Source organism: Anguilla rostrata, chromosome 3 (assembly GCF_018555375.3).
Source record: "Anguilla rostrata isolate EN2019 chromosome 3, ASM1855537v3, whole genome shotgun sequence".
In the NCBI taxonomy this organism is placed as follows: domain Eukaryota; kingdom Metazoa; phylum Chordata; class Actinopteri; order Anguilliformes; family Anguillidae; genus Anguilla; species Anguilla rostrata.
The window spans coordinates 45,282,599-45,304,736 of NC_057935.1; the positions used below are offsets into that span (position 1 = coordinate 45,282,599).

A 22,138-nucleotide genomic window follows, 5' to 3' on the forward strand; every position below is an offset into this window, starting at 1 on the left:
CTGTTGTTGTGATGCAGTTTTATGATGGTTTCTTTGGCTAGACACCACATACTCATTCCTTTTTCTCTGAAATAATGACAGCTAGATAGCAATGCGTTTGTGTGTGTGTGTGTGTGTAAGTGACAGCATATGCATGTTTATATGTGTGTTTATATGTGTGTATTGAAACTAATTTGACAAAAGTAAAGAAATGCCATGCAGGCCTCAGAAGGCTGAATTGACAGGTTTCAGGGGAATAAATCTTAATATAACCAACAGAATGCATTATCATGCATGACATTGGTGTGCATTGGAAAATACATATGGAGTGCTTCAACATATTCAGTTGTATTATTTATTCATGTATTACAGTATATAAGCTATTTAAATATACTGCAATATAGTTTCATTGTGTACTGGAACTCATAGTGAGCATGGTTACTCAAGCAGTCTAAAGAGTGATCTTGGGACTGGTGGCTATACTACAGCCTATAAAGTTGAGAATGAGTATTCTGGCTTGATGGCACTTGTAAACTCAAGCAATTATCACTATCATAAACCTGTCAAAACAGCAGTAGAATCATATCATAACACAAGAATTCAGTTAAGATTATCACACTTCCCTCAAAGTATGTGCCAGACCTCGTTAAGACTTGATGTGCATACTGTAATTTTTGTTCTATCAACATTGTGGGCTGTTTCAGTCATCCTGTATTTCATAATATTAGTAAATATTCATTTCTGCTTAAAAATGGTGATTATTTTGATATGTGTTTAGTCTGTTGTGGACCAAGCCATACTTGTCAGACATGGAATACACATCTCTAGTCTATTAAATTCAAAAGGAAAAAATCACATTCAGGGCAGAGACAGTAGAACAGAGTATCCAAATGATTTATCACTCTCTATGGCATGGTGTGTCCAAAACATGAAAACCAAACCAGAAGCATGACTTCTGTGCCGAGCAACATGATTTCAGTAATACAAAATGTGAAATCCAATCTTGTCAGGAAAATACATGATGAGTCCTGAGTGACTGAACAAAACCAAAGCCACATTGTGTTGTAAATGCACTGTGCACAATACAAAAAGAAATATTTAAATTTTACCTACAACTCTTCTACTCTGACTGAATGAAAATAGAGACATATTAACTGTGAACGCTTGTCACTGCCATGCTGTACCTGTCAGGGGAAAAAGCCATTGCATTTTGTGTTTAATATTCAGTTAATTAAAGGAAATACTTAACACACAATAACCTTTAGCAATTAAAACATGCATTGACAGACACAAACTGTTCAGTATCCTTTTTACTAACTAATATTATGTACACTTTATAACATGGAAAAGACAAGTACAATTACTATTTACAATTCTATTTTTACAGAATGTCTATACAAGTATTATATATTTATAAACATGGCTGAACTACAACAAACATGTGTGCGCCCACACATGCATGCGTGCACACACCTGCATGCGTGTTGTACACACACCCACAGATGAACTTTTATGAACAGACAAAAATCATAATACATATAATATACATATATAAATAAATATAGGCATTTGCTGAATATGCAATACAAATGACTTTACAGTCACATATAAGTCCTTCAGTTCTGAGTACACTTAGTACACTGAGTCTTACTGCTCAATAGCACATAATTCATTTCCTAATAAAGTTCAAATTCACTTAACATATTACAGAGTGACATATTGACATATTCCATGCCCAAAAAGATACACGTACTGAAGTCATGCTTAACTTTGGATTTGAAGATACAAGTGATTTGATAAAATATCAAGGCTTTTATTTAGAATTATTCACCATTCTAAGTGCCATTCATTTACATGATTAAGTAAATAAATAGTTGCATCTAATATTACTCATCCCTTACTGAAGAAAATGACAGTGGTATGAGTGCATTTTATATAAATGGCAATAGTCCACCATGATAGTCTTTGTTAAACCTTCACTTCATTGAAAATCCTCTTTTCAGAAAAATTACTGCATGCTCCTTGTTGTTCCAGTTGCTACTAATTAAAAAATGAAGGAATCCATTGAAAATGCATGAGACTGCAGTAGAAGTTTTTAATAATATATGCATTTTGGGATCATTTGTAGAAACTGTCCCATTGGCTCAAGGCTTTTTTAATATGGCATAGTTCAGCTGGCCTCAGATTAGTTTAGAATCTGGCTGCACCCTGCATAAGCGTCAAAGCCCAGAGGATAAGTCTACCTAATAACCTTTGGATGAAATATGCAGTCCAAAATCTTTTTTCATGTTTGTATCCCTGCTCTTTTTTGTGGTGGTCGGTGAGGCTGGTTCAGGTCCCATTAGATGAACTGAGCTGTGGTATCAGTACTTCTCTCCTGGTGGCCTCTGGCGTTTCTGCTGTTGTCTGAGCCTGGGTGCTAAACAACACACAAAGGTGACAGGGAGGGCTTAGTTCATCCTGACAATCCCACATTCAAAAATGGTGAATGCAATATGTCAAGTTCAGTAAATAATATCCACAAATCAGAATCACGATAACAAAAAGTACTTGTACTTTTCACAATTCATTGTCAGTGACAAAACAATAAGATGTGTTGTCCCATTTAAACAGTTGGTGTGTCTTATGAGCCAAACCCAATATTGCAGAACAGAAGCATGTTCTTAAAGAGTCAAGTAATAGAGAGAAAAACCCACGTGGATCAACTGATTATATGGTTATACCAATAGGCAATTTGGCACAGAGCATGAGGTGAGTCATATACTGCAGTCGTGCAGATGGATTTGCAATGTATTTTCACACCGGAACATGAGCTTTGTTAATATATGAAATGATAAGTGCCTTGAAGAGACAGCCTTGAAAGTTTGCAGAAACCATGGTGACATGTGTAAATCTGTTCATGCTTACACTGTTGAGGAGCAGAGGACAAGGTGGGCGTCTGAAAGATTTTGGAAACCATAGCGCCCTCCCCTGCCGTTGTTACTACTTGCACATCCAGCCTGTAGCCTGTTCCTGGTCGCATGTTGGACACTACAACATAATTATGGTTCTGAAAAAGACAAGATGGCAACTTGCAAGTTGAGGATCTTTGGAGCTAGGCATTTTTTAGGCTAATAAACCATCTAAAATTGCAATAGGAGGAAAAAAACAATATTTACATTGAGCTTTTAATATTATTCCAGAACTTTCCATAAATAGGTAACGTGAAATTGTGACCGCAGGCTTACTGGTGACAGTATCTGCGACTGGGAGATTATGCTGTTTGGTAGGCTGTTGTGTCGATTATCCGTGGTGATCTCTGCCCAGGTGACCTGGAAGCCTGTGATTTTGGGGTGTAGGCGAGGCATCACCACCCTCCAGGACAAGCTGCCAGTGATGTTTCCTTCGTGGACTGAGAAGGAGGCGGTCAAATTTTCCGGCTTGGCTAACACTTTCGGCACAACTCCTGAATGGAGGAGACAGAGTCAGTCACTGAATCAATCAAAAATCAACTTACTCTCTGTAGCAAAACACAATTATTGACCTGCATCGGTAATAATGTCAGAGCTCCTCCCATTTAGATTCTGTGATGCCTCACACTCACACTTCAAATATTTGTATCCTTATCGCATGGTGTTTAGAAGAGTTGAGAGACACAAGTTGACATGTAAATGCCTGCTATAAGGTGTCTTCACCCCCGGAGAACCAATCAGAGTGCACTTAGTTCCCTTATCTAGGAACCTTAGCGTTTGGCTCAACCGACAAAGCATATCTCTTGTTGTAAAGAATGGCTCATGAAGGCTGAAACCCTCAGCAGAGTTACCTTTACTACAGATAGGCCCTTAAAGCAATAATCTCAAAGATTTTCATTAAAATAAATGTCTGTTAAGTCACTATCTATCACCGAATTAGGTAACACAATGGTGATTGAGCCTATTATTATATTAATTTACATTATTATTATTATTATTATTATTTATGATTAAAGAACTGGGTGTCTGTGGCGACATTCCCGGGAAAAAATCACAAGCGGCGCATAGTTAGTGACGCGTTTTCCATCACCCATCAGTGGTTGGTCCGCCAGAGAGGGTAGGCAGAGCTAACGCAACAGGCTCGCTCTTCAACTCACTTGTGTGTGAGCGGCGTTTTTTTCCGGTGTCTGCTAGCGTTACAATAACAGAGAAGGGGGGGGAGGGGGTTATGGAACCCTAAAAAGTTTTTGTGTAACATGTAGATTTCATATTACATTTGATGACAATGTAACGTTACTAAATTACATAGCTATTTGCACAGCTAACGCTAGCTACCGGACCATGTCAAGAAAGACAACATCAGTTTAGACAACGTTGCGCACAGTATCCATCTCTCTTATCAGGTAACGTTGCGTTAGCTAGCTAGCTAATGTCATTAACACAATCTAATGTCAGCTAACAATTAGAAAAAACGCTAGCTAACGCTACCGACCGGTACCGACCTCGCAAACCGTCTCTCAAATGCAAAGCTACCTTGTTGCAACGTTGCTCTAAAGGCCAGTTCAGATCAATGATTCGCAACGAGACTGGATGCAACTTGCAAAATTCCAAGACGTCTGATTGCAAACGTTCTAAAACTGCACTTTGCGATTTGACAAGGTGGGTCTTTTGAGACCCCATGCAACGGCTTCAGACGCTCTGCAACTAACCTGTTCACACCGCTGCAATTTTCTCTTCAACATTCTAAAACTGTTTTGTCTCGTTGCGAATCATTGATCTGAACTGGCCTTAACGTTACCGTTATTTACATTGCCATCAAGTTCATCAATATATTATAATGATCGGAATAAAGCCGGGGTATAGGTGGAGCAGAGCCGGGTCTGATTTATGTATATAGATGCCAAGCCGGAGAAAACTAAATAAAAGAATACGGCAGTATGGATTAGCGTTGTTATTATTTTATTACGCTTCCTCATATGCTCCTTCGGCCTTGATGCCCTTTTTTGATTAAATCTCCTTTGTTTTTGTTTTATTCTTCTTGTTCTGATTGCTAATTTAACACTCTGCTCAGCTTTATTCTCGAACAGTTTAGCTAGCAAAACCAGAAACACCAGGGGTAACATTTTGCAAGGCAGTTGTTTAAAAAATATCACACAACAATCATTCACGAAAAAGACTGTTTAAGGTGCACGAGATACATAATTGCACGAGCCACAGCGAATCCCGCGAATTCTTCTCTGCAGTGTAAAGACATTCATACCGGGCAAAAGATGGATAAAGAACGTTTGTGGAAATTGATCATCACTAATTCTACCCCAGGTCTGCTACAGTATTTTAACCCGGCTCGGCAGTGTAAAGACAGCTTAAGTTAGCCTAATGTTAGACAACGAATGAGTATGTATATAACGTTACTTTTATAACAACCATTTTTTATTCAGTAAATAGTAAGTGCTATAGTTGGCGTGGCCCAGGTGCCAACTGACTGACGTCACACAGGCGACACTGGTTGGATCCGGTTGGATCTATGGGAAGTGAGGTCCAAAAACACACCTGCAATTACCGCTTTTCACCATTGGTACCGCCAAAGAGAACGAAACGGAAATCTTTGAGATTGTAACTTTAACATGAGAAAAGACGAAGCTGAAGAAATATGCGCTTACTGAGCTAGTGTTCAGTGAATGTGTCTCACCTTCTTCCTCAGGGCACTGGATGTACTTTGGGCTCTTAGCCCTGAGTGTGGAGCAGGGTGGGGTGAAGAATGTTGTGCTCTCTGTTTTGGAGCGACCCCTGGCCCTTGTCACGTGAACTGTGACTTTGTATTTGCAGGAGAACAGCAGGCCTGGGAGGTTAATGTAGTTTTCCTGAAGAGGAAACACGTTGATCAAATGAGTTCAGAGTTAAAAGCCCCCACAACACCAAGAGGCAACGTAGTGCAAGAACTGAATTTTCTGCTGGAAACACTTCCCCACCAAATAGTACTACTTACGTATGAAATGACCTCGCCCAGAGCAAAAAAAAGTACATCTTATACATAAATTTATACACACACACTTATTTATATGTGAAAGAAAGATAGATGATGTCTGTTTGTGACTAATGATCTTAGAATAAAGGGTCCCTATAATTTTACCTTTAAATTGATAATCACTCTAAGCAGCATTATTTCACTTGTCTAAGTATGCCAGCTATCTGAGCAATCTATAACTGGCAGATATATATTGGCAGATAATCTTTCTGCTGTATCTCAAAAGACAACTTTGGTGAAATTAATGAAATCTTTTCAAAGAATACACTTTAATCATACAGAGGCAAATCACCATGCCAGCATAATATTGCTCCAGGTTTCAATTCAATAGAGGCTAGAAAAACAAACTTCAGAAAATAACAATCTTTCTAAACCATACACACAGAATAATCTGCTGTTTAATCAGTATTTATTCATATAGATGCTTAAAATAATCTGTGGAATATGGCAAACACTGCAGTTTTAAATATTATTTCACTACGAATTAACTTTGTAACTGTTAATCAAGAAAAATAAATGTAAAAGGGTAATGAACAACAATACGTTTCCATTTTAAAAAATGGTTTATTACCAGGTCACCAGCTGCCATTACATATAAATCATTAAAATGGCATGCATCACATTTAATACACTATATCATTCTGTGAATTACATGGTTTATTATTTTATGTCATGATAGGGATTTAGGCAAGGCATTGCATTTCCTTTAGTATAAATTTACCATTTCTCATTAGAAAACAATGAACACAGACCTCTAACCAATTTAACCCTATGGTCAACCTATGGAGCTACCAGCCACAGTCAATACTGGCATAGTCCATGCAGCTCACACATGTACCACAAGCCGGTGCCTTAACCAAATAAGCCATCCAGCAGCTTATGTTGCTTTTTCAAAGTATTTTTTTATGATTGTGTGAACCCCATCGGGCTGATGTCTCTAAGATAATGTGCTATAGAAATATATATGATTTACTATTATTATTATTGTTGCTGTTTTTCAGAGCAAGGACCTGTATCATGAAGCAGGAATACTTCATGAGTTGTTAGCTGGAGTTAGCTGGATAATCACACTTAGTTAACCCTGGAACAGCTCTTTTGACTTCAGCTTACGTTCCAGATTTGGGAGGATTCCGTGTGTGACTTATCGAGGTTAACTCAGTAATCCTGCTTTGTGATACAGGCCCCAGATCTTTGTATTACCAGGGTGACGGACTTCTCTGGTCTTCTGGTAACATTGTGACTGCAGAATTCAGGCCCCCACTGGACATGGTATTGGCTGCCAGCTGAGTTCCAAGAAAGGATTGAAAAATAGGAATAATGAAAATGCAACATCACTGGTACAAGCATAAAACAGACAGGATTTCCACCAATCACCAAGTACATTGTTCGCAGCCATTAGAACAATGACAGTGGTGATACGTGGATACAGACTGGCAAAAGCCATCACACTTGTTCATCTCATTTATACCACCTCATACACTACAAATACAAATCTTTGCGGAAACTCTCATTCTGTTCCACCAAAACTTTAAATGACTGTGGTGATGCTACCACAATTTTCTCTTTGCTAACCAATAAAATCTGGTAAGCTATGGAATACTTAAGCATTTCTGAATGAGATGCACATGCCCAAACGTTATCAGCTAATTTGATCAGTAATATTTCCTACAGTTTTTTTCTGCTTATAAGCTTGGAAACAGATCATATTTTGCTGGCTCAGGCCTCCAATATTGTGCTGGTTGCTACACAGGAGCATTTCACTGAGGTAATTAAGAGTATTTCACCTCCTGATGTCCCTGATGTGAATTCAGTAGGTCACAGCATTCAGTCTCGAAATTCCAACTCAGTGCCAAGATATGCATTTCAGTCTCGGGCCAGTATGAGCGGCCAAGTGAGTAAATTAAATCATGAAAGGAAATTATAATGTAACACAATGAGCATGGAAACTATATGTTAAATGAGGAAGGGAGCACTGTATTCAGATGGTTATCCGTTACAGGGTTAGCTAGGAATATAACCATGCTTCAAAAGCCATTAATATTGTATTTACTCTAGTAGGGGTGTATCAAAATAAAAACACCCAATTTGGAAACAATAACACACTGTTTATGAATATTTTTTCTTCCTACAGTTGACCGATAATATTCAGAAGATATCTGGAAATTGTGATTAGTTGCATGATAAAACAGGTGTTTTAAAGCTATCTGCAATACATTGACAAATGCATTCACTAAATAACAGTGCAATAATGTACAGAAACTCCCTCCATAATACCTCCCCCTCCCCCAAGTTCACCGAAAGCCCTCTTCTGAATACACATACACAGATTACAGATATTTTTTTTACTGTACAATTATTTACATTAAAGATTATTTACTGCTACTACTCATATTTCCCTCTAAACCATGGAGAAAAACTAAACTAAAGTTATCTTCTTGCCTTCCTTAGCTTCCTAAGCAGTGAGTGGGGGGTTGGATCCTTGGGGCACAGATGGTGCTAACATAAATAGTCTTCTTTTAAAGGAAAAATTCACCACATGTAATCTAATAATCTGCAGCTTGATTCATTTTCATACATTATAAATACTAGCTTTCTGAAATGCTGTCATGCTGGGCAAAACTGGTCTTTCTATTGGGAACTGTTACACAATCCCAATCAAGCATTTCTCCAACATTTCATATACATTTCTTTCAAGACAATGACTTCTACAATAGACTAAACCATCTCTAATAGACTTTTATTCATGCCCATTATTAATAATAGCATTTCTGGTAGATTGCCATGTACATTTCTGTTAGATCACACAGAACAAAAATCATATTTTAGCTCTAGAATTGACCTGTATATCAGCAATAATCAATGCTGTTCTAGGTACCAACAGCAAAGGCAGATTAGAAACAAAATGTAGTGAGTTCAGAGGCTCATTGTCCCAGACAGACTGTATGTCAGAAGCGTTTGTTATCTCAGTGACAGATTTTACTCGGGCTGGTCTGTCATCTTTTGGTGACGAGCTGAGCCCTCAAATTCACAACAACGGCTAGAAATCGTGCCCAACCCAGCCAGGATCAGACCACAAGTGCCCTCTCTGGTTTCACTAACTGCTCTTGAGGGGAGAGGAATTTGCCTCTTTATTATTCAGCTATGGGAAACTAGATCACAAAAAAAAAAAAAAACCCAAGCTCCTTGGATCCTCGGCATTCCTGAGCCCTCCTGTGAAGACTGGCTGAGGGTGATGACATACGTTAGCAACATAACATTGACCACGGAATGAGACTTGACAGGTTGCCCTTGGAGCGTGCCTTTCAAGGTTTCAAAATTTCCACTCTGGTTTGAATCGAAAACCTGGGGTATCCACTCGGCTGTTTAAGGATTTTTTTTTACTCTTTATCCCCTGTTCTCTGCCCTCTTTCACAATTTCTTGCAAATCAAAATCGACTGCTTCCACTGAAATGTGTGTGACAGCTATTCTCTTGAGGGGGCTCATGAATATATCTATCATTAACCCTAGACGCGTGGGCAAGCTCACGTATGTCTTTTATTTAATGCTCAGATCAAGTGCACATGCATCATGTTTTCCTGGTTGGGTTTAACGTTAGTATTTCATGTCTTGGTAGGGTCACATTTAAAACAAGATGTGAACATAAGATCTTTGAGTGATTTAATGGAATGCCACTTACTATTAAACTGTTCTGTTCCACAGAGGTGTTTAATTATGAAAAATGAATACATATGAAATGTAACACTGGAAAATGTAAGTAATTCAATAATACTGTTGTTATGTAACTTTGCATTAGATAATAACATTACAGCACCAAAATGAATATTTTTTATAAAAACATAATTGCACAGTGACAGTGATGGGCATTATGTATATCTGCTGTAATTTGGTCCTCATGCTCATTATCTATTTCTGCTTACCTATGACAGAAAATCAAGGCTATTTATTCATCCATTGCTACCAAAAAAGACGAACTCATTCAGCACACAAAATCAATATAAGTTATTTTATATACACAGTGGGCCAGATTTAGTCTTTTGGGAATATTTTCAAACACAGATATGACCCATTCTTCCACAAAAACATGCTTCTTATGTATCAAAAAGGTGCATGGGACTGGAAGCGCAGTATGTGCCTGAGCTATCTGAGTCATCACAAAGTGTATGCAATGTATATGCATTCAAGGGAGAATCGCACAAATAACAGGTGAAAATATAATAAGAGTGTGGCTGATAATGTATTCCATTGAATTTATTATGTCTTTGAGTCTGAGCGTCTGAGCAGTAAAAACAGTTAAATTCTTGGCACTGCCAAAATAAGACAAAGATAATGGAAACCTGCGACTACTGTGACAAACACGCAGCCATAGAAATAATTACTCTTCTGGGCGAAATAAAAGATGACCTAGATCCTCCCACACATTCCCATTCCATCCCAGCAATAATCAAGCTCCTTCCAACATTACACATTATCTCGCATCTAATTCAATAGGCAATTTCAGGCACAGCTGGAATATTACAGTATGCATTTTGTTCTGTCTGCAGTGCTGTATGCACTCTTACACAGCACTGGAAGATAAATCAATTTCCCCTCATCCAATGAAGATACACAGTACAATGTTCAGTGCTGAGTCAACTCTTACAGTTTATATGTATCCAATATGTAATGTAAATGTAATACAATATGGCCAGAGTGGACTCACACTGGACAATTTTACTTGTTTTTTTTTTTAACTGCACCTTTTTTAACTAAGCTTTTTCGAAAAAAAATTGTTGCAGATCTTTTCAGATTTTTTAGGAGCATTTTACATGTTAACAGGCAATGCAACCCGAAAATCAGTTTGGTCTTTATGTATAATCTCCCTCTCTTTTTTCCTGATGTAGAATTTCGACCTGTAAGCCCGGCATGGTCATCCTGGTAAAATGTGTTACCCATCTGAAAAATCAGCGGACTCAATGTGTGGATTTAGTTTCACTAGAAATGGTTCCAGAAACCTTAGCCTTTTTCCGTAAGTCCTGACTCAGTGACACCTTTTCCCCCAGGGGTGAAGGTCAAGATGATAGACTGTGGTAGCAACGGAGGAGAACCAACACAATTCAGCGTGTTACAAGTGTTTACATACAAAGTGAAGCAAATTTTCTACATGCATGTTAAAAAAAAAACATAACGTAAGGGCTAAATCACCATCATGAAACAACAGGCGTCTGTCTATAAACTCTCATGTTCAGGACAAAGTGCAAATAAAAATTCTGAATATTCACCCCATGAGAGAAAACCCACCAGATTAACTAGACTAGTTTTCATTTTGCATACAGTAAACTATTCACAGCTGCGCTACAAATCTCTTTTACTTTATGATTTACTCAGAACTCACAAATGAGCAAGTATACACTGCACCATAAATCAAGGCATAGAGCACATTAAAAACATTCCATGTTCAATCATCAAATAAAAAGCTATGATCAGTCATATGGGATGATTCATGAAAGCCACTCTCTCAGCAGAATATAGACTGACACCAGCTTTTATAGCATTTTTGGGGCATTTTATAATTTTACTACAAGCCCCGTGTCCCTCTTTAGTTTGTACACTAAATAGGTGGTTCATAAAATGAAAAAAAATTTTTTAAAACAATGGTTGAAAGAGTGCCTCCTCTCTAACAGAGAAATTAATGTTGTTGTCAAGCTGATTTGAAATGCTGTTCATTTTTCCATTATTCATTCTAATTTTTGAATCACATTGATTAGCAATAATAAGAAAAAATAATTACTTCCAATGCCAGTTTTTTTGCCACTCCATCATGACATTTCATAGTCCACTTGTAATTTGCAGTTAGGAAGCTAAGGGACATCATCCATTATAAAGTGGAAACTTTGCTGTATATATTTTACAAATTTGTATTAGTATTTGTATTAGTTCCCTACCTCCTCACTTAAAATTTTAAGTTCCACAATGAAGACTTTTAGTTTTATTTCATGATGTGTTTGATGCAATCTACTGTGCTAGGAAAGTCCATAACATCCAGTGTGTCATTTCTATCTGTAGCCCTTTAAATTACCCCCACACTGTGGTAATCCAACAATATGATTTACATCCATGGTGTTTCTTTCACATTACCGTGAAGGTCAAGGTAAATATAAATCATTGCAGTAATAACTTATGTGCTACCTTTATGAATCAGTAAAACATTACCCAACAAGCAAGCATGTCTTGGTCCACTGTGAGTAAGACTTGTCAACATGCCAATGCTTTGCAAATTGGCACAACAGCAGTCCTCTAATGGAAGGACCACTTACCAAGAGCTCATCCTCATCTCGGCTGTCCACTGGCAGGCCACACTACAGCGGACAAAAAATGCAGGCAGACCAACAGCTGTGATGACAGCAGGCCAGTAGTGGACCACCGTTAGCTTGCTAGCTAGGTACCAGAGCATACACAATGCTGCAGGCACTCCATAAATCACCCAGACAGTGTGTTAGAGATTCATACTTGTGGCATTGAGGTACGTGGTACTGAAATTCAGGGATGCCTTTGCGCTCTTCAGACGCCCCTGTCCCCAGTAGGTCACTGCCTGAACCTCCACTGTGTAGCAGATGTTAGCCTGGAGGCCTTCTAGATCCACATAGTTAAGGATCTGAAATGTCAACCATGCACAACAAATAAGAACAGACCTTAATGTACCACCGTCAAAGTTACTCTGCCCGCTAGACTCTAACTAAACGTTGACAGAATCCAAACCTTGGCTGGACCTTCTGTAGTAATGCAGTAATTGTAATTAATTGTCATTTCTCCTAAAAAGCAATGTACTTACAAAAAAGAACAAAAACAAACAGTGAATCTTGTCCAGGGGAATTTAGCAATCTAATGGCCCCGTGCTGTTTGCTGAGCAATTGAATTAAGTGTTTATGCAAATAAAGCAAAGACAATAAGTGGTTTACAGATCGCCTTTAACATGACAGTTCTGTGGCTTTTATTTACATGGTTGTGCCTTGCAGCTTAAGAGTTGAATTTCAGCTCAAGGAAGCTTTTCTCATGGCCTGAGCATGTACTGCCTGCCAACATATGAGCTAAGGAGAGAAGTAATTACCCCTTTGGTGTTCTTCCGCCTCTTCTTCTTGGCTGCCACCATGGACCTATCACTGACCGTCCAGAAAACTCTGAAATGGTGCACAGGAACGTCTGGGTCTTCTAGAACGTTCCAGTCGAGGCGGACAGAAACGGTGCCCTCGGTACTGACCCTCATGCTGCTGATCCTTAGGCTCGATGGAGTAGGGGGCGCTGAGGGATCTGTTGAGACACCAACCGCAGAAATAAGATTTCTTGTATATACTACAGTAAATATCAGACGAGAACTGCATGACCTTGCAAGCATCAGGGATGAATTAAGTCAGTACTGTGATCTATCATTTCATCTTGTACCAAGACTCTCCCATGTACAGCATACTAATGATGAGAAAAAATATTACAAACTGGTCCATGCAATGTGAAATGAAAATGCATTATTCACGCTCTCTGTTGGGTCCATCAATATAAATAAATGTCACACAAACCATCTATATTACATACAAGTCATTCATTTTTCATGGAAGGGAGTACATTGAAACATTATTAATCTGTAAAAGAACTGCATGGTGTTGCTATTTGATCTATGTAAAATTTAAAAAGGAGAACAAAAAAAGTACTTTTCTACCAGAACAAATGGCATAGGAGATACTAAAAATTGTGAAAATAAAACATGACTAATGTGAAAAATGTATTTTAGACATTATTCATAATTTAATCATCTATAAATCAATCATTTTAAACATTTGTCACAATAAGCTTTCAATGGACCCTGGCCTAAACCACCACAAAAACAAGATGGGGTCAAGGAACAACTCCCTAGGTGGAACAGTAACATGTAAAACAGCAAGGAAAAAACAAGTTACCAGAAAGAGTTTTATTGTGTCATCTAGTCTGACTATGGACTATAACAATGTTTGCTTTTACTGATGTCAACCACCTAATACAAAAAAGGTTAATATCAACATAAATTACTTTTGTAATGACCTATACAAGGTTGGACAGTTGTTCCAATGTATGATGATTACAAGGGTTGTAAGAATGCCAGATGCAAACTTGAATAACCACCAAAGCTTTGTGAGAATGCAAACAAATCACTAAAAGGTGCTCTAGCACATGTAAGGTGCTTGCAAGCCATCAATCACACAAACTGAGCCATTTTCTATGTGAATTGAGATGAGACCTCGCAACCACCCACTGTTAGGTAGCAGTCTTTACTGGCTAGGACATTGCCATAAACATTTGCATTTTCTGTTTAACAAGCTCTGTTTCACCTTCATCGAACCCAGTGTGTCTCAGCCCAGTTTTTGCTCACTAGGATAGAAGCTGCAGTGGAAAGATGAGAGGAGAAAATAAGTTTTCATAAAAATTCCTTGGATGTTCTAAAACTCCAGCATCTCAGATGCCAGCGGAAGACATTATAAAACATTCCAGTTTTCTGCTAAAACATTATAATCTTGACCATCACATTGTATCTTTGATCTGAACTGGGCTTAGAACTACAATTACCAGAAAGCTAGCTACTGAGAGCTCTAAAGTAACCAGGAGTTGGACTTGGGGAATCATGAAGCTTTAAATATATTTGGATTGTGTCACAACAGGAATGGCTCTAGGGTGTACATGGATCAAAGTGTATTTTGAAAAACTGAAACAGAGCTGTGCTCAGTGTCTGACGGTGGTTGCAGGAAAAAAAAGGGAAAAAAGGCCTTCTGTATCCAGCCACAGAACCCAGAGTGCCTCTTAGGCTTTCCTGTGTCAACAGATTTTCTCTCTCCTTCATGCACTGTGCATCTTAAATGTTGTGGTGAGAATAGCCTGCCTTCCAAGCAGGACACAAACAGATGGGGGAGGCCATGAATTTCTGCTGGCTGCTACATGCACTGATTTCCTAACTGACTGTGTCAGGCCAACTCTCTGTCAAGGAGTATCAGAGCCTCAGTAATGGGAATATTGAGCTTGAGGGACAGTTAACTTTCTGGGTTTTCTCAATATATATATATATATATTTTTTTTTTTTTATTGGCCTAGACAATTGTATGTGTGTGTGTGTGTGATGATATTTTATATAACTTTACAATTAATTTAAAGGGGAATGCTGGGGTTTATTGTCTAAAGCAAGAAAATACACTTCAACTAACTCCAAAGTGGCTTGGACATTATGGACATGCTGTATGTATCTATATTACCTAATTATTGTTCAACATCTTACATTTAACATTTCTTTTTGATTGAAACTATTTCCTATGGAGCATGCAACCTGAGACTGCTGCAATCACCCCTGCTAAAAGACTCTAAGACCAGTTGAGATTCTAAGATGGTTTAAGCTGTGTTTTCAACACTTCTAGCTGGTCATAGCTGGTCTGTTGCTGGTCACAGTCTGGTCTATGACTGGTCAAAGCTGGTTAAAATTGGTTAAGCAGGTAGAGTAAGCAGGTGGCCAAACTAGAGAACTAGCTGACTATAGGATGCTCAGCTGGTGAGCAGCTGGTTAACGAGAAAACAAGAACAGCTTGAAGTAGAATTTTCAGCAGGGAAAGACAGCAGTGCCATGCATGATATAAACAATTACATTTATTCAAATTTATTGTGAATAAACACTATAGCACTAAATTGTTTGTATGTACAGACTCTCGGATGATAATGGACGATGAGTCAGCCCACAGTCATCTGAATGTGCTTTCCACCAAATAGACATCTGAACTGTGTTCATCATGTCAGGGCCCCAAATAACATTTACAGCCGAAAGACTGATGACTGATGTATGCTTCACATACTTTGCCCAAAATTAAACCACTCATTTGCCAGGAAAATAACCAGAATGTGGTCACTCAGTTACTGTCTCATCAGTCACTTAATGCCAGTGAGCTGAGCTGAGTTAGGAGACGGGTGGATGATCCACATTCATTTATCTATCCATTTATATTATTTTTTATATTTTTCATATGTAAAAAAACAGCTTTAACTCTGAACAGTCGACCCACGCTGTGAGAAAGCAACCAATGAACGCACAGTAGTAGGAAGAATATTTTTTTTTAAGTTGTTAGCAAATACAGTGTGAGCAGATAGGAATTTGGTAAACAAATTCAAACCTTGATGTTGCATTTAAAATATGTTGTTTTGATCCAATGGTAACTTTTGGCATGCATGTATACACACATGCACAAACACATGGACATACAGTTTGCATGCATATATGTCACGTTTTATCCTAATTTCATACAACTGTGAAGTAATTAATCTTATGAAAATGACACACCGGTTCTCTGTTCTCATAGAAATGGAATTGAACTGAAGATTTCAGACAAAGCCCAGTTTGGACTGATTCATAGAAATATGGTATCTTGGAGAGCTCCAGGACAAATGGCAGAGCACATAACCAATGCATTCTGCTACTGTAACAGAAAATTGCCATACAATTCAGAATGCAGAAGAGCCTAAGCTCTTCTGAGGCGAAGATCCAATGTCAACACATCAAATTTTTCCAACCATTCTTGAAGGTTAACATGCATTTCAGGACTAAAATATTCCAAAGTATTGAAACATATTGCATTACACATTCCTGTAATGACAGAAAATCCTTAGTTTTAGAGAAACTTGTGAAACCGCATTAAGTTGTAGTTGAAATGCAAAACAGAAATGCTCCACATATGTTCCCCTTGGATTTAGATTCATTTTCTGCTCTTCTGGTATGAATTAAACTTTCTGCAGCTTGTCAAAAAGATCTGAAGTGAGTGTGTATGAGTACACAGTTAATTCTGATCAGTTTTCTGATGCATAAGAAAGGTTACTAAGAACACAACGGCAAACAGCACTACCATAGATTTCTCCTCATATTTCTTTTGATGATTATTAAAGGCACTAATAAGCCACGTTACCAGTATTTTTATTTTTTTATTTCTCAACACTCTCTCCGCATCTGTATCGCATGACTGACTGTCCTTCCAAGAACAGGATCTGCAAGACAATCACAGTTTGATAAAGCCTATATTTTGCGTACTGTGTACATGCGTGATGTGCACAAGTAAACAAAGACATGAGGGGAACAAGAATGCAACGTTCTTCGTGGTTTTCTCAAAGGTTAGTGGAGAAAACTGGCATTAACCGATGTCACCCTGGATGCAGGACTGATGACTGCAAGACTGGATACTCATATTTATGAAGATTCTGCAGTTCAGTGGTCATGAGACAGTACAAATGCTTCTATGGTAGGCTTTATCTGACTTAAAGCCCAGAACTAAAAGTTAATTCTTTGTGATGATTAAACTGATTTTACTGAACTAAATTTTGTGTTAGAATATATTTTGTAACATGATGTAAGATATAGGAAAAGGTTACATGCACATGGTTAAGACAAAGCTTTGGAAAACTTTACAATTAATTTTTCAGATGACTGCCATCCCATAAATCAAACCCTGTAATCTAAAATATGCATGTTGTTATTGTTCATTTTTCAAATGACTTAGTTTATTGTCAGTGAAATAAAGAAAAAAAAAGTGAAAAGTGATATTTTTGCGACCTATGGCTGTGTTCGAATAGTCAAAAATACATCTAATTTCCTACCATGTCCTTGACCTAATGACGTCATGGTTAGGAGCTTTGAAGAATCAAAGGATTTAGGAAAAGACACCCGTGATAGAGAATCGACTCACTACAAGCCGTAATTATGCGACAGCGGATGTTATTGACGTGCGTCTGCCTTGGTAAAACTACAATGTTCCGAAGATCTAAGCGCATCTTAGATACTTTGCCCCGTGCGTTCTTACCGTGTTGTTTCATGCAGGCTATATAAACGTGGACAACCCGGTGAAAAATATTACTTCATTACCAAGGTTGGAATTGAAATAAAAAAGGAATATAGGCTACTGGTCACAAAAGTGAAATGAAATGGTTGTCACATTGAGAATGGTTGCTCACGCTCACCCTCCTGTCCACTCATATTTATCGACATGAATCCCAATTAGTATGATTGTATGAAAATAATTCATTAAATTTAATGCAAGAAAGGCATAGGGTAGGCCTACAAATTTACTACTGTACATATCATCATTCATACGTTTCAAACATGTTGAATTAGAAACATAATCTGGCTAAAAACGTCTCATATCCTTTTTTCTTGAAAGACAGACTTCTGTGTTATGGTTAATATGCTGATTATGATCTGATTATAAGTCGATGCATATAATAGCTTAAGAACCACGACACAACTCAGTCATGTTGATTGATTGTTTTCGTGAAAGGCCGAATGGTGCTTCGCTTTAAATGTTGCTGCCGTAAGGAATTGTGGGACGGCATTATCTCCTTTCCTTTCGTAAAGGACGGTCCAGTGTGCCCTATGCTAAAGGAGATAAGATAGGAAGCATTGAGACACCTTTCCTTACCATTTAGAGAATTCGAACAGCTCTTATCATGGCTGCCACTTAGATACTCCCGGGTCATTTCACTCAGTTAGGAACCTTCCTAAGCAAAAAAGATTATTTGGATGCAGCCTATGTTTCTCACCACCTATGCTGGTTGGTTTTAGCATTTTGAAATGACACCATAGATGAACAATGGGGGGGAACAATGGCCAACAGACCTTTGGAGGAACAGAAATGCTTGCTGGGGGCTGTGAAGCCTCTGGTCCCATGAACGTTAACAGCAGCCACACGGAACTGGTGACACCTGTTGGCCCGGATGTCTGCCAACTGAACCTGCTCCTCTGTAGTCTAGGAGGGACAAGGGGATAATTAAGAAAAAAATTAATTACATCAATTCATATTACATATATTCATATTCATTTCTTATTTCAAATAAAAAAATAAAATAATTTCTCACTTAGTTATGCAGGTATTTTGGCATGCATATTTATGAGGGCAGTGACATATTTTATCTTTTTATTTATCTCTAGCTCTGTTGGTGGTTTTCTAGCTGCCATCTTTAAGTTGTTTCAGCTAAAAGCAAGGTAGTAAATTTCTAAATTACATATGTAAATAATGTACCTGTGCCACAGTCTGCCAGTCTGTGGCATGGTCTTCACTGGGCTGGAGGCCATAGTTCCACCTCTGCTGCACCACATACAGAACAGGCTCTGCTGAGATGTTGAACTTTGAGGACCAGCGGATCTCCAGGTGGCTGGACTGGAGCTCAGTAAAGCTCAGCTCCTTTCTGGGTTTGAAAGGAACTCCTGGAAGCACAAGTCAAACAATTTTATCATGATGCATACTGTCATCATTTCAGCCCTTGTGCTTCATTGCACACAGCTGTAGCTTCAGTTGTTCATACTTATATTTATATATATATATATTATCTCAGTCCATAAATCACACTGTCAATTTCTATCACCCAATAATCACTGAGTACCGAACATTGGCATGTTTGCAGTATCACATTTCTATCTGTCCTTCGCCTGGGCTGCTGACATAAAACTTGCACATATCCTGGTGTACGCAAATAACTTCAATATGGATACTGATATACGAAAGAAATCTATCTGAGCTTTTCAATGTAGTTTTTTGGAAACCAATTTTTGAAACTCTAATCCTGGTGCATTGCACACTTTTGGTGGCTTAACTCAATGAGCAAATAAATGTTCAGCTTATGGAGCAGACGAGAAATTGCACAAGACTGATGCTGGATGGTGTGAGAGAGATTATCTTTAAACATTGTGTAAAATTGTGTAAGATATGCATTTGTTGAATAAATATATGTGTGTACAATTGAACCTCCAAGATATAAAAGCATAGAAAAAGCATAAAAGCGTAGGTTGTTTGTACAGTAACTTAAACCAAATGAAATCATTTAAATCCTTTCATTGGAATTGTCACTTACATTACTGTTGCCTTATTTCTAAATAGGCTACTCTTGTTTGTATCCATAAATCTTACTTTAATTGAACCAATAATTAAACCGACTGTAATCAGAATCTCATTAGGACTGCTTTTTTCTACATCTGCTTTCCAAACATACATCTTTTTCAGTGACCTGCTAACTTTGCTTTTGTTTGCCAACTGTTTGATTTTATTAGTGTGGTTGCTTTAGCAACCCACTGCCTGATCTCTTCCATACTTATTATTACAATAGTTTTTGTTCTGTTTTTTTTTCATTATTATTATTATCATTCCCTAAAACACAATGGGCAGTAAAAACAGTAAATTGTAGAGCAGGTATGCTCCCCCACCCACTACTCTGGTTATGACAACGACGTCTATTGACCTGATGGTGACACTGTAATGCAACCATTTTTGGCCCATAACTCCTGAACCATGCGGTCTAGAATCGAAATGCTTTGTTCCCTTGATGCTGAACAAAATGTATATTCTCAATTTAATATGTGTATGCCAATATTTTCTGCAATTTAAATTTTTTTAAAAAAGCTTCTTTTTCATCCAATCTTCATCAAATGAAAACACAGACCATGCCTAGTGAAACCCTTAAAAGGTTATCACTTTTTATTGACGATGCAAACTGTTTTCCCATAACTATTTGTCAATCAACTGTTATGGGTGTAGACATTTTTACTAAAACAGTCCAATCCCCACCAAATCTGGTATCCAATTGCAGTACTTGTTCCAGAGGACACACATAAGTTTTGGCAGCTCTCAGCCAATAGCTGGCGCTGTAACAATTAAATAGATTTAAAAGCCTATAACTCTTCAACCATGTGATGAACCTGGTTGAGATTTGGTATCATTCATCTCTATGCACATTCCAAACAGTGGGTCCAATGCTCAAAAGATATCTTAAAAAATTGACCAACATCAGCCAATCAGGTATCAGCAGCCATTTGCCAAGCTTAGTAATCGATCATCATCAAACTTGGTGAATGTTGATGTTTTAACTTGATACTACCATGTAAAATGTGGGATCATTCAACCAGTAGGGGTGCTATAGCTAATACACAGATTGATTTTCCACCATTTTTAATTTTTCCAAAAACATCTTTTGCTTCTTTTTCTACAAAGTTGACCCAATATTCACCAAATTTGATAAAGATGGCACAATAGGGAATAATATCATGCTGTATCAGGTAACCATTGCATAATTTTGTGACAGGCAGCCTAATGCCCTTGGACTAGTTTGCAAAAGTAGATTTTGTCAAAATGCTTCTAACTCCTCAATTGCTTGACCACTCAAGTTGAAACTTTCCAAGGTATACCTCTGTGTCAGTCCCCCATTGGATGTACAATCATAAAGTCCTGTCTGAAAATAAATACGGCCAACAGCCAGTATTCAGTGGGCATGTGAGCAATATTAGCAACTGCGGATCCACATGAAATTAGTATGTTTATTGACCACCAAGCTAGGTACAGCCTTGCTGAAATTTGGACTGAAGCTGAAAATGTGCATTTTTATGCTACTCCTCCTACAGCGTTTAAGCTAAACATGCCATTCCAACATAATATTCAGCTTGGTTCAAAGCAGTGTGCTTGTTCAAATATTTTTAAAATTCCAAATAGTTCTACAAATATTTACAATTTTTTGGGGGGAAAATCCCATAGAGAATGAATGGGGAATGAAAATTAAATTGCAACAATGGCAAATGTTGAGCCATAGTACATGTTTGCTATGTCAGCCAATAGGACACATAGCCACCAAGCTTATTTATAACAACCATATAATTATAATAGTGGTAATGTAACAACAATATCACAACCGACCTGAACATGGACCTGTTGGCTGCATGTGCATCCATGTAACATAATTAGGCTGGAGAATGTGTATTTTGATGGTTAAATATTCTGCTAAATTCAAAAGGTTTCTGTAATGCTAAAATACAAATCAATAAAACATTATTTTAGGCTTATATCTAGCTGAAATTAAAATACACACACAAAAAACAACCCAAACACCAGAGGCTTTTCTTAGATCTCATAAATGTGCATGTGTGTCTGACGTGATGAAACTGCCAGCTCACTGGGGATTCCATGCACTGGCGTAAAGGAAAAGAAATGGCTGATATTAGGTAATACTGAAGCCAAACCAACACCACTCTCACAGGTAATTTATTCTTCCATTGCCTTTTTACAGTCTTTTACAACTGAGCCACAGGTGCAATATATTCTCTAGTCATAAAGTCATAAACACGCCTTAATTGGCCACCATTGGGAGCTAGAACTACCAAGTACTACCGAGTTTACCAATCGC

General features: G+C 37.9%; 1 protein-coding gene across 1 annotated transcript in view; it reads right to left on the reverse strand.

Annotated features, from left to right (window-relative positions):
• Positions 1–1,295: 1,295 nt before the first annotated feature.
• The window catches only part of LOC135251943 (anosmin-1-like), a 52,805-nt gene continuing 31,962 nt past the window's right edge, over positions 1,296–22,138 (reverse strand). The window contains exons 5-14 of the mRNA XM_064329825.1: positions 18,994–19,178; positions 18,591–18,720; positions 13,041–13,240; positions 12,435–12,587; positions 12,250–12,291; positions 7,156–7,338; positions 5,620–5,791; positions 3,207–3,424; positions 2,887–3,028; positions 1,296–2,398 (exon numbers count right to left, since the gene is read on the reverse strand). Of these exons, the coding sequence (XP_064185895.1) occupies positions 2,343–2,398; positions 2,887–3,028; positions 3,207–3,424; positions 5,620–5,791; positions 7,156–7,338; positions 12,250–12,291; positions 12,435–12,587; positions 13,041–13,240; positions 18,591–18,720; positions 18,994–19,178 (1,481 nt within the window). The 3' untranslated portion in view covers positions 1,296–2,342. The remainder of the gene's footprint in view (positions 2,399–2,886; positions 3,029–3,206; positions 3,425–5,619; positions 5,792–7,155; positions 7,339–12,249; positions 12,292–12,434; positions 12,588–13,040; positions 13,241–18,590; positions 18,721–18,993; positions 19,179–22,138) is intronic.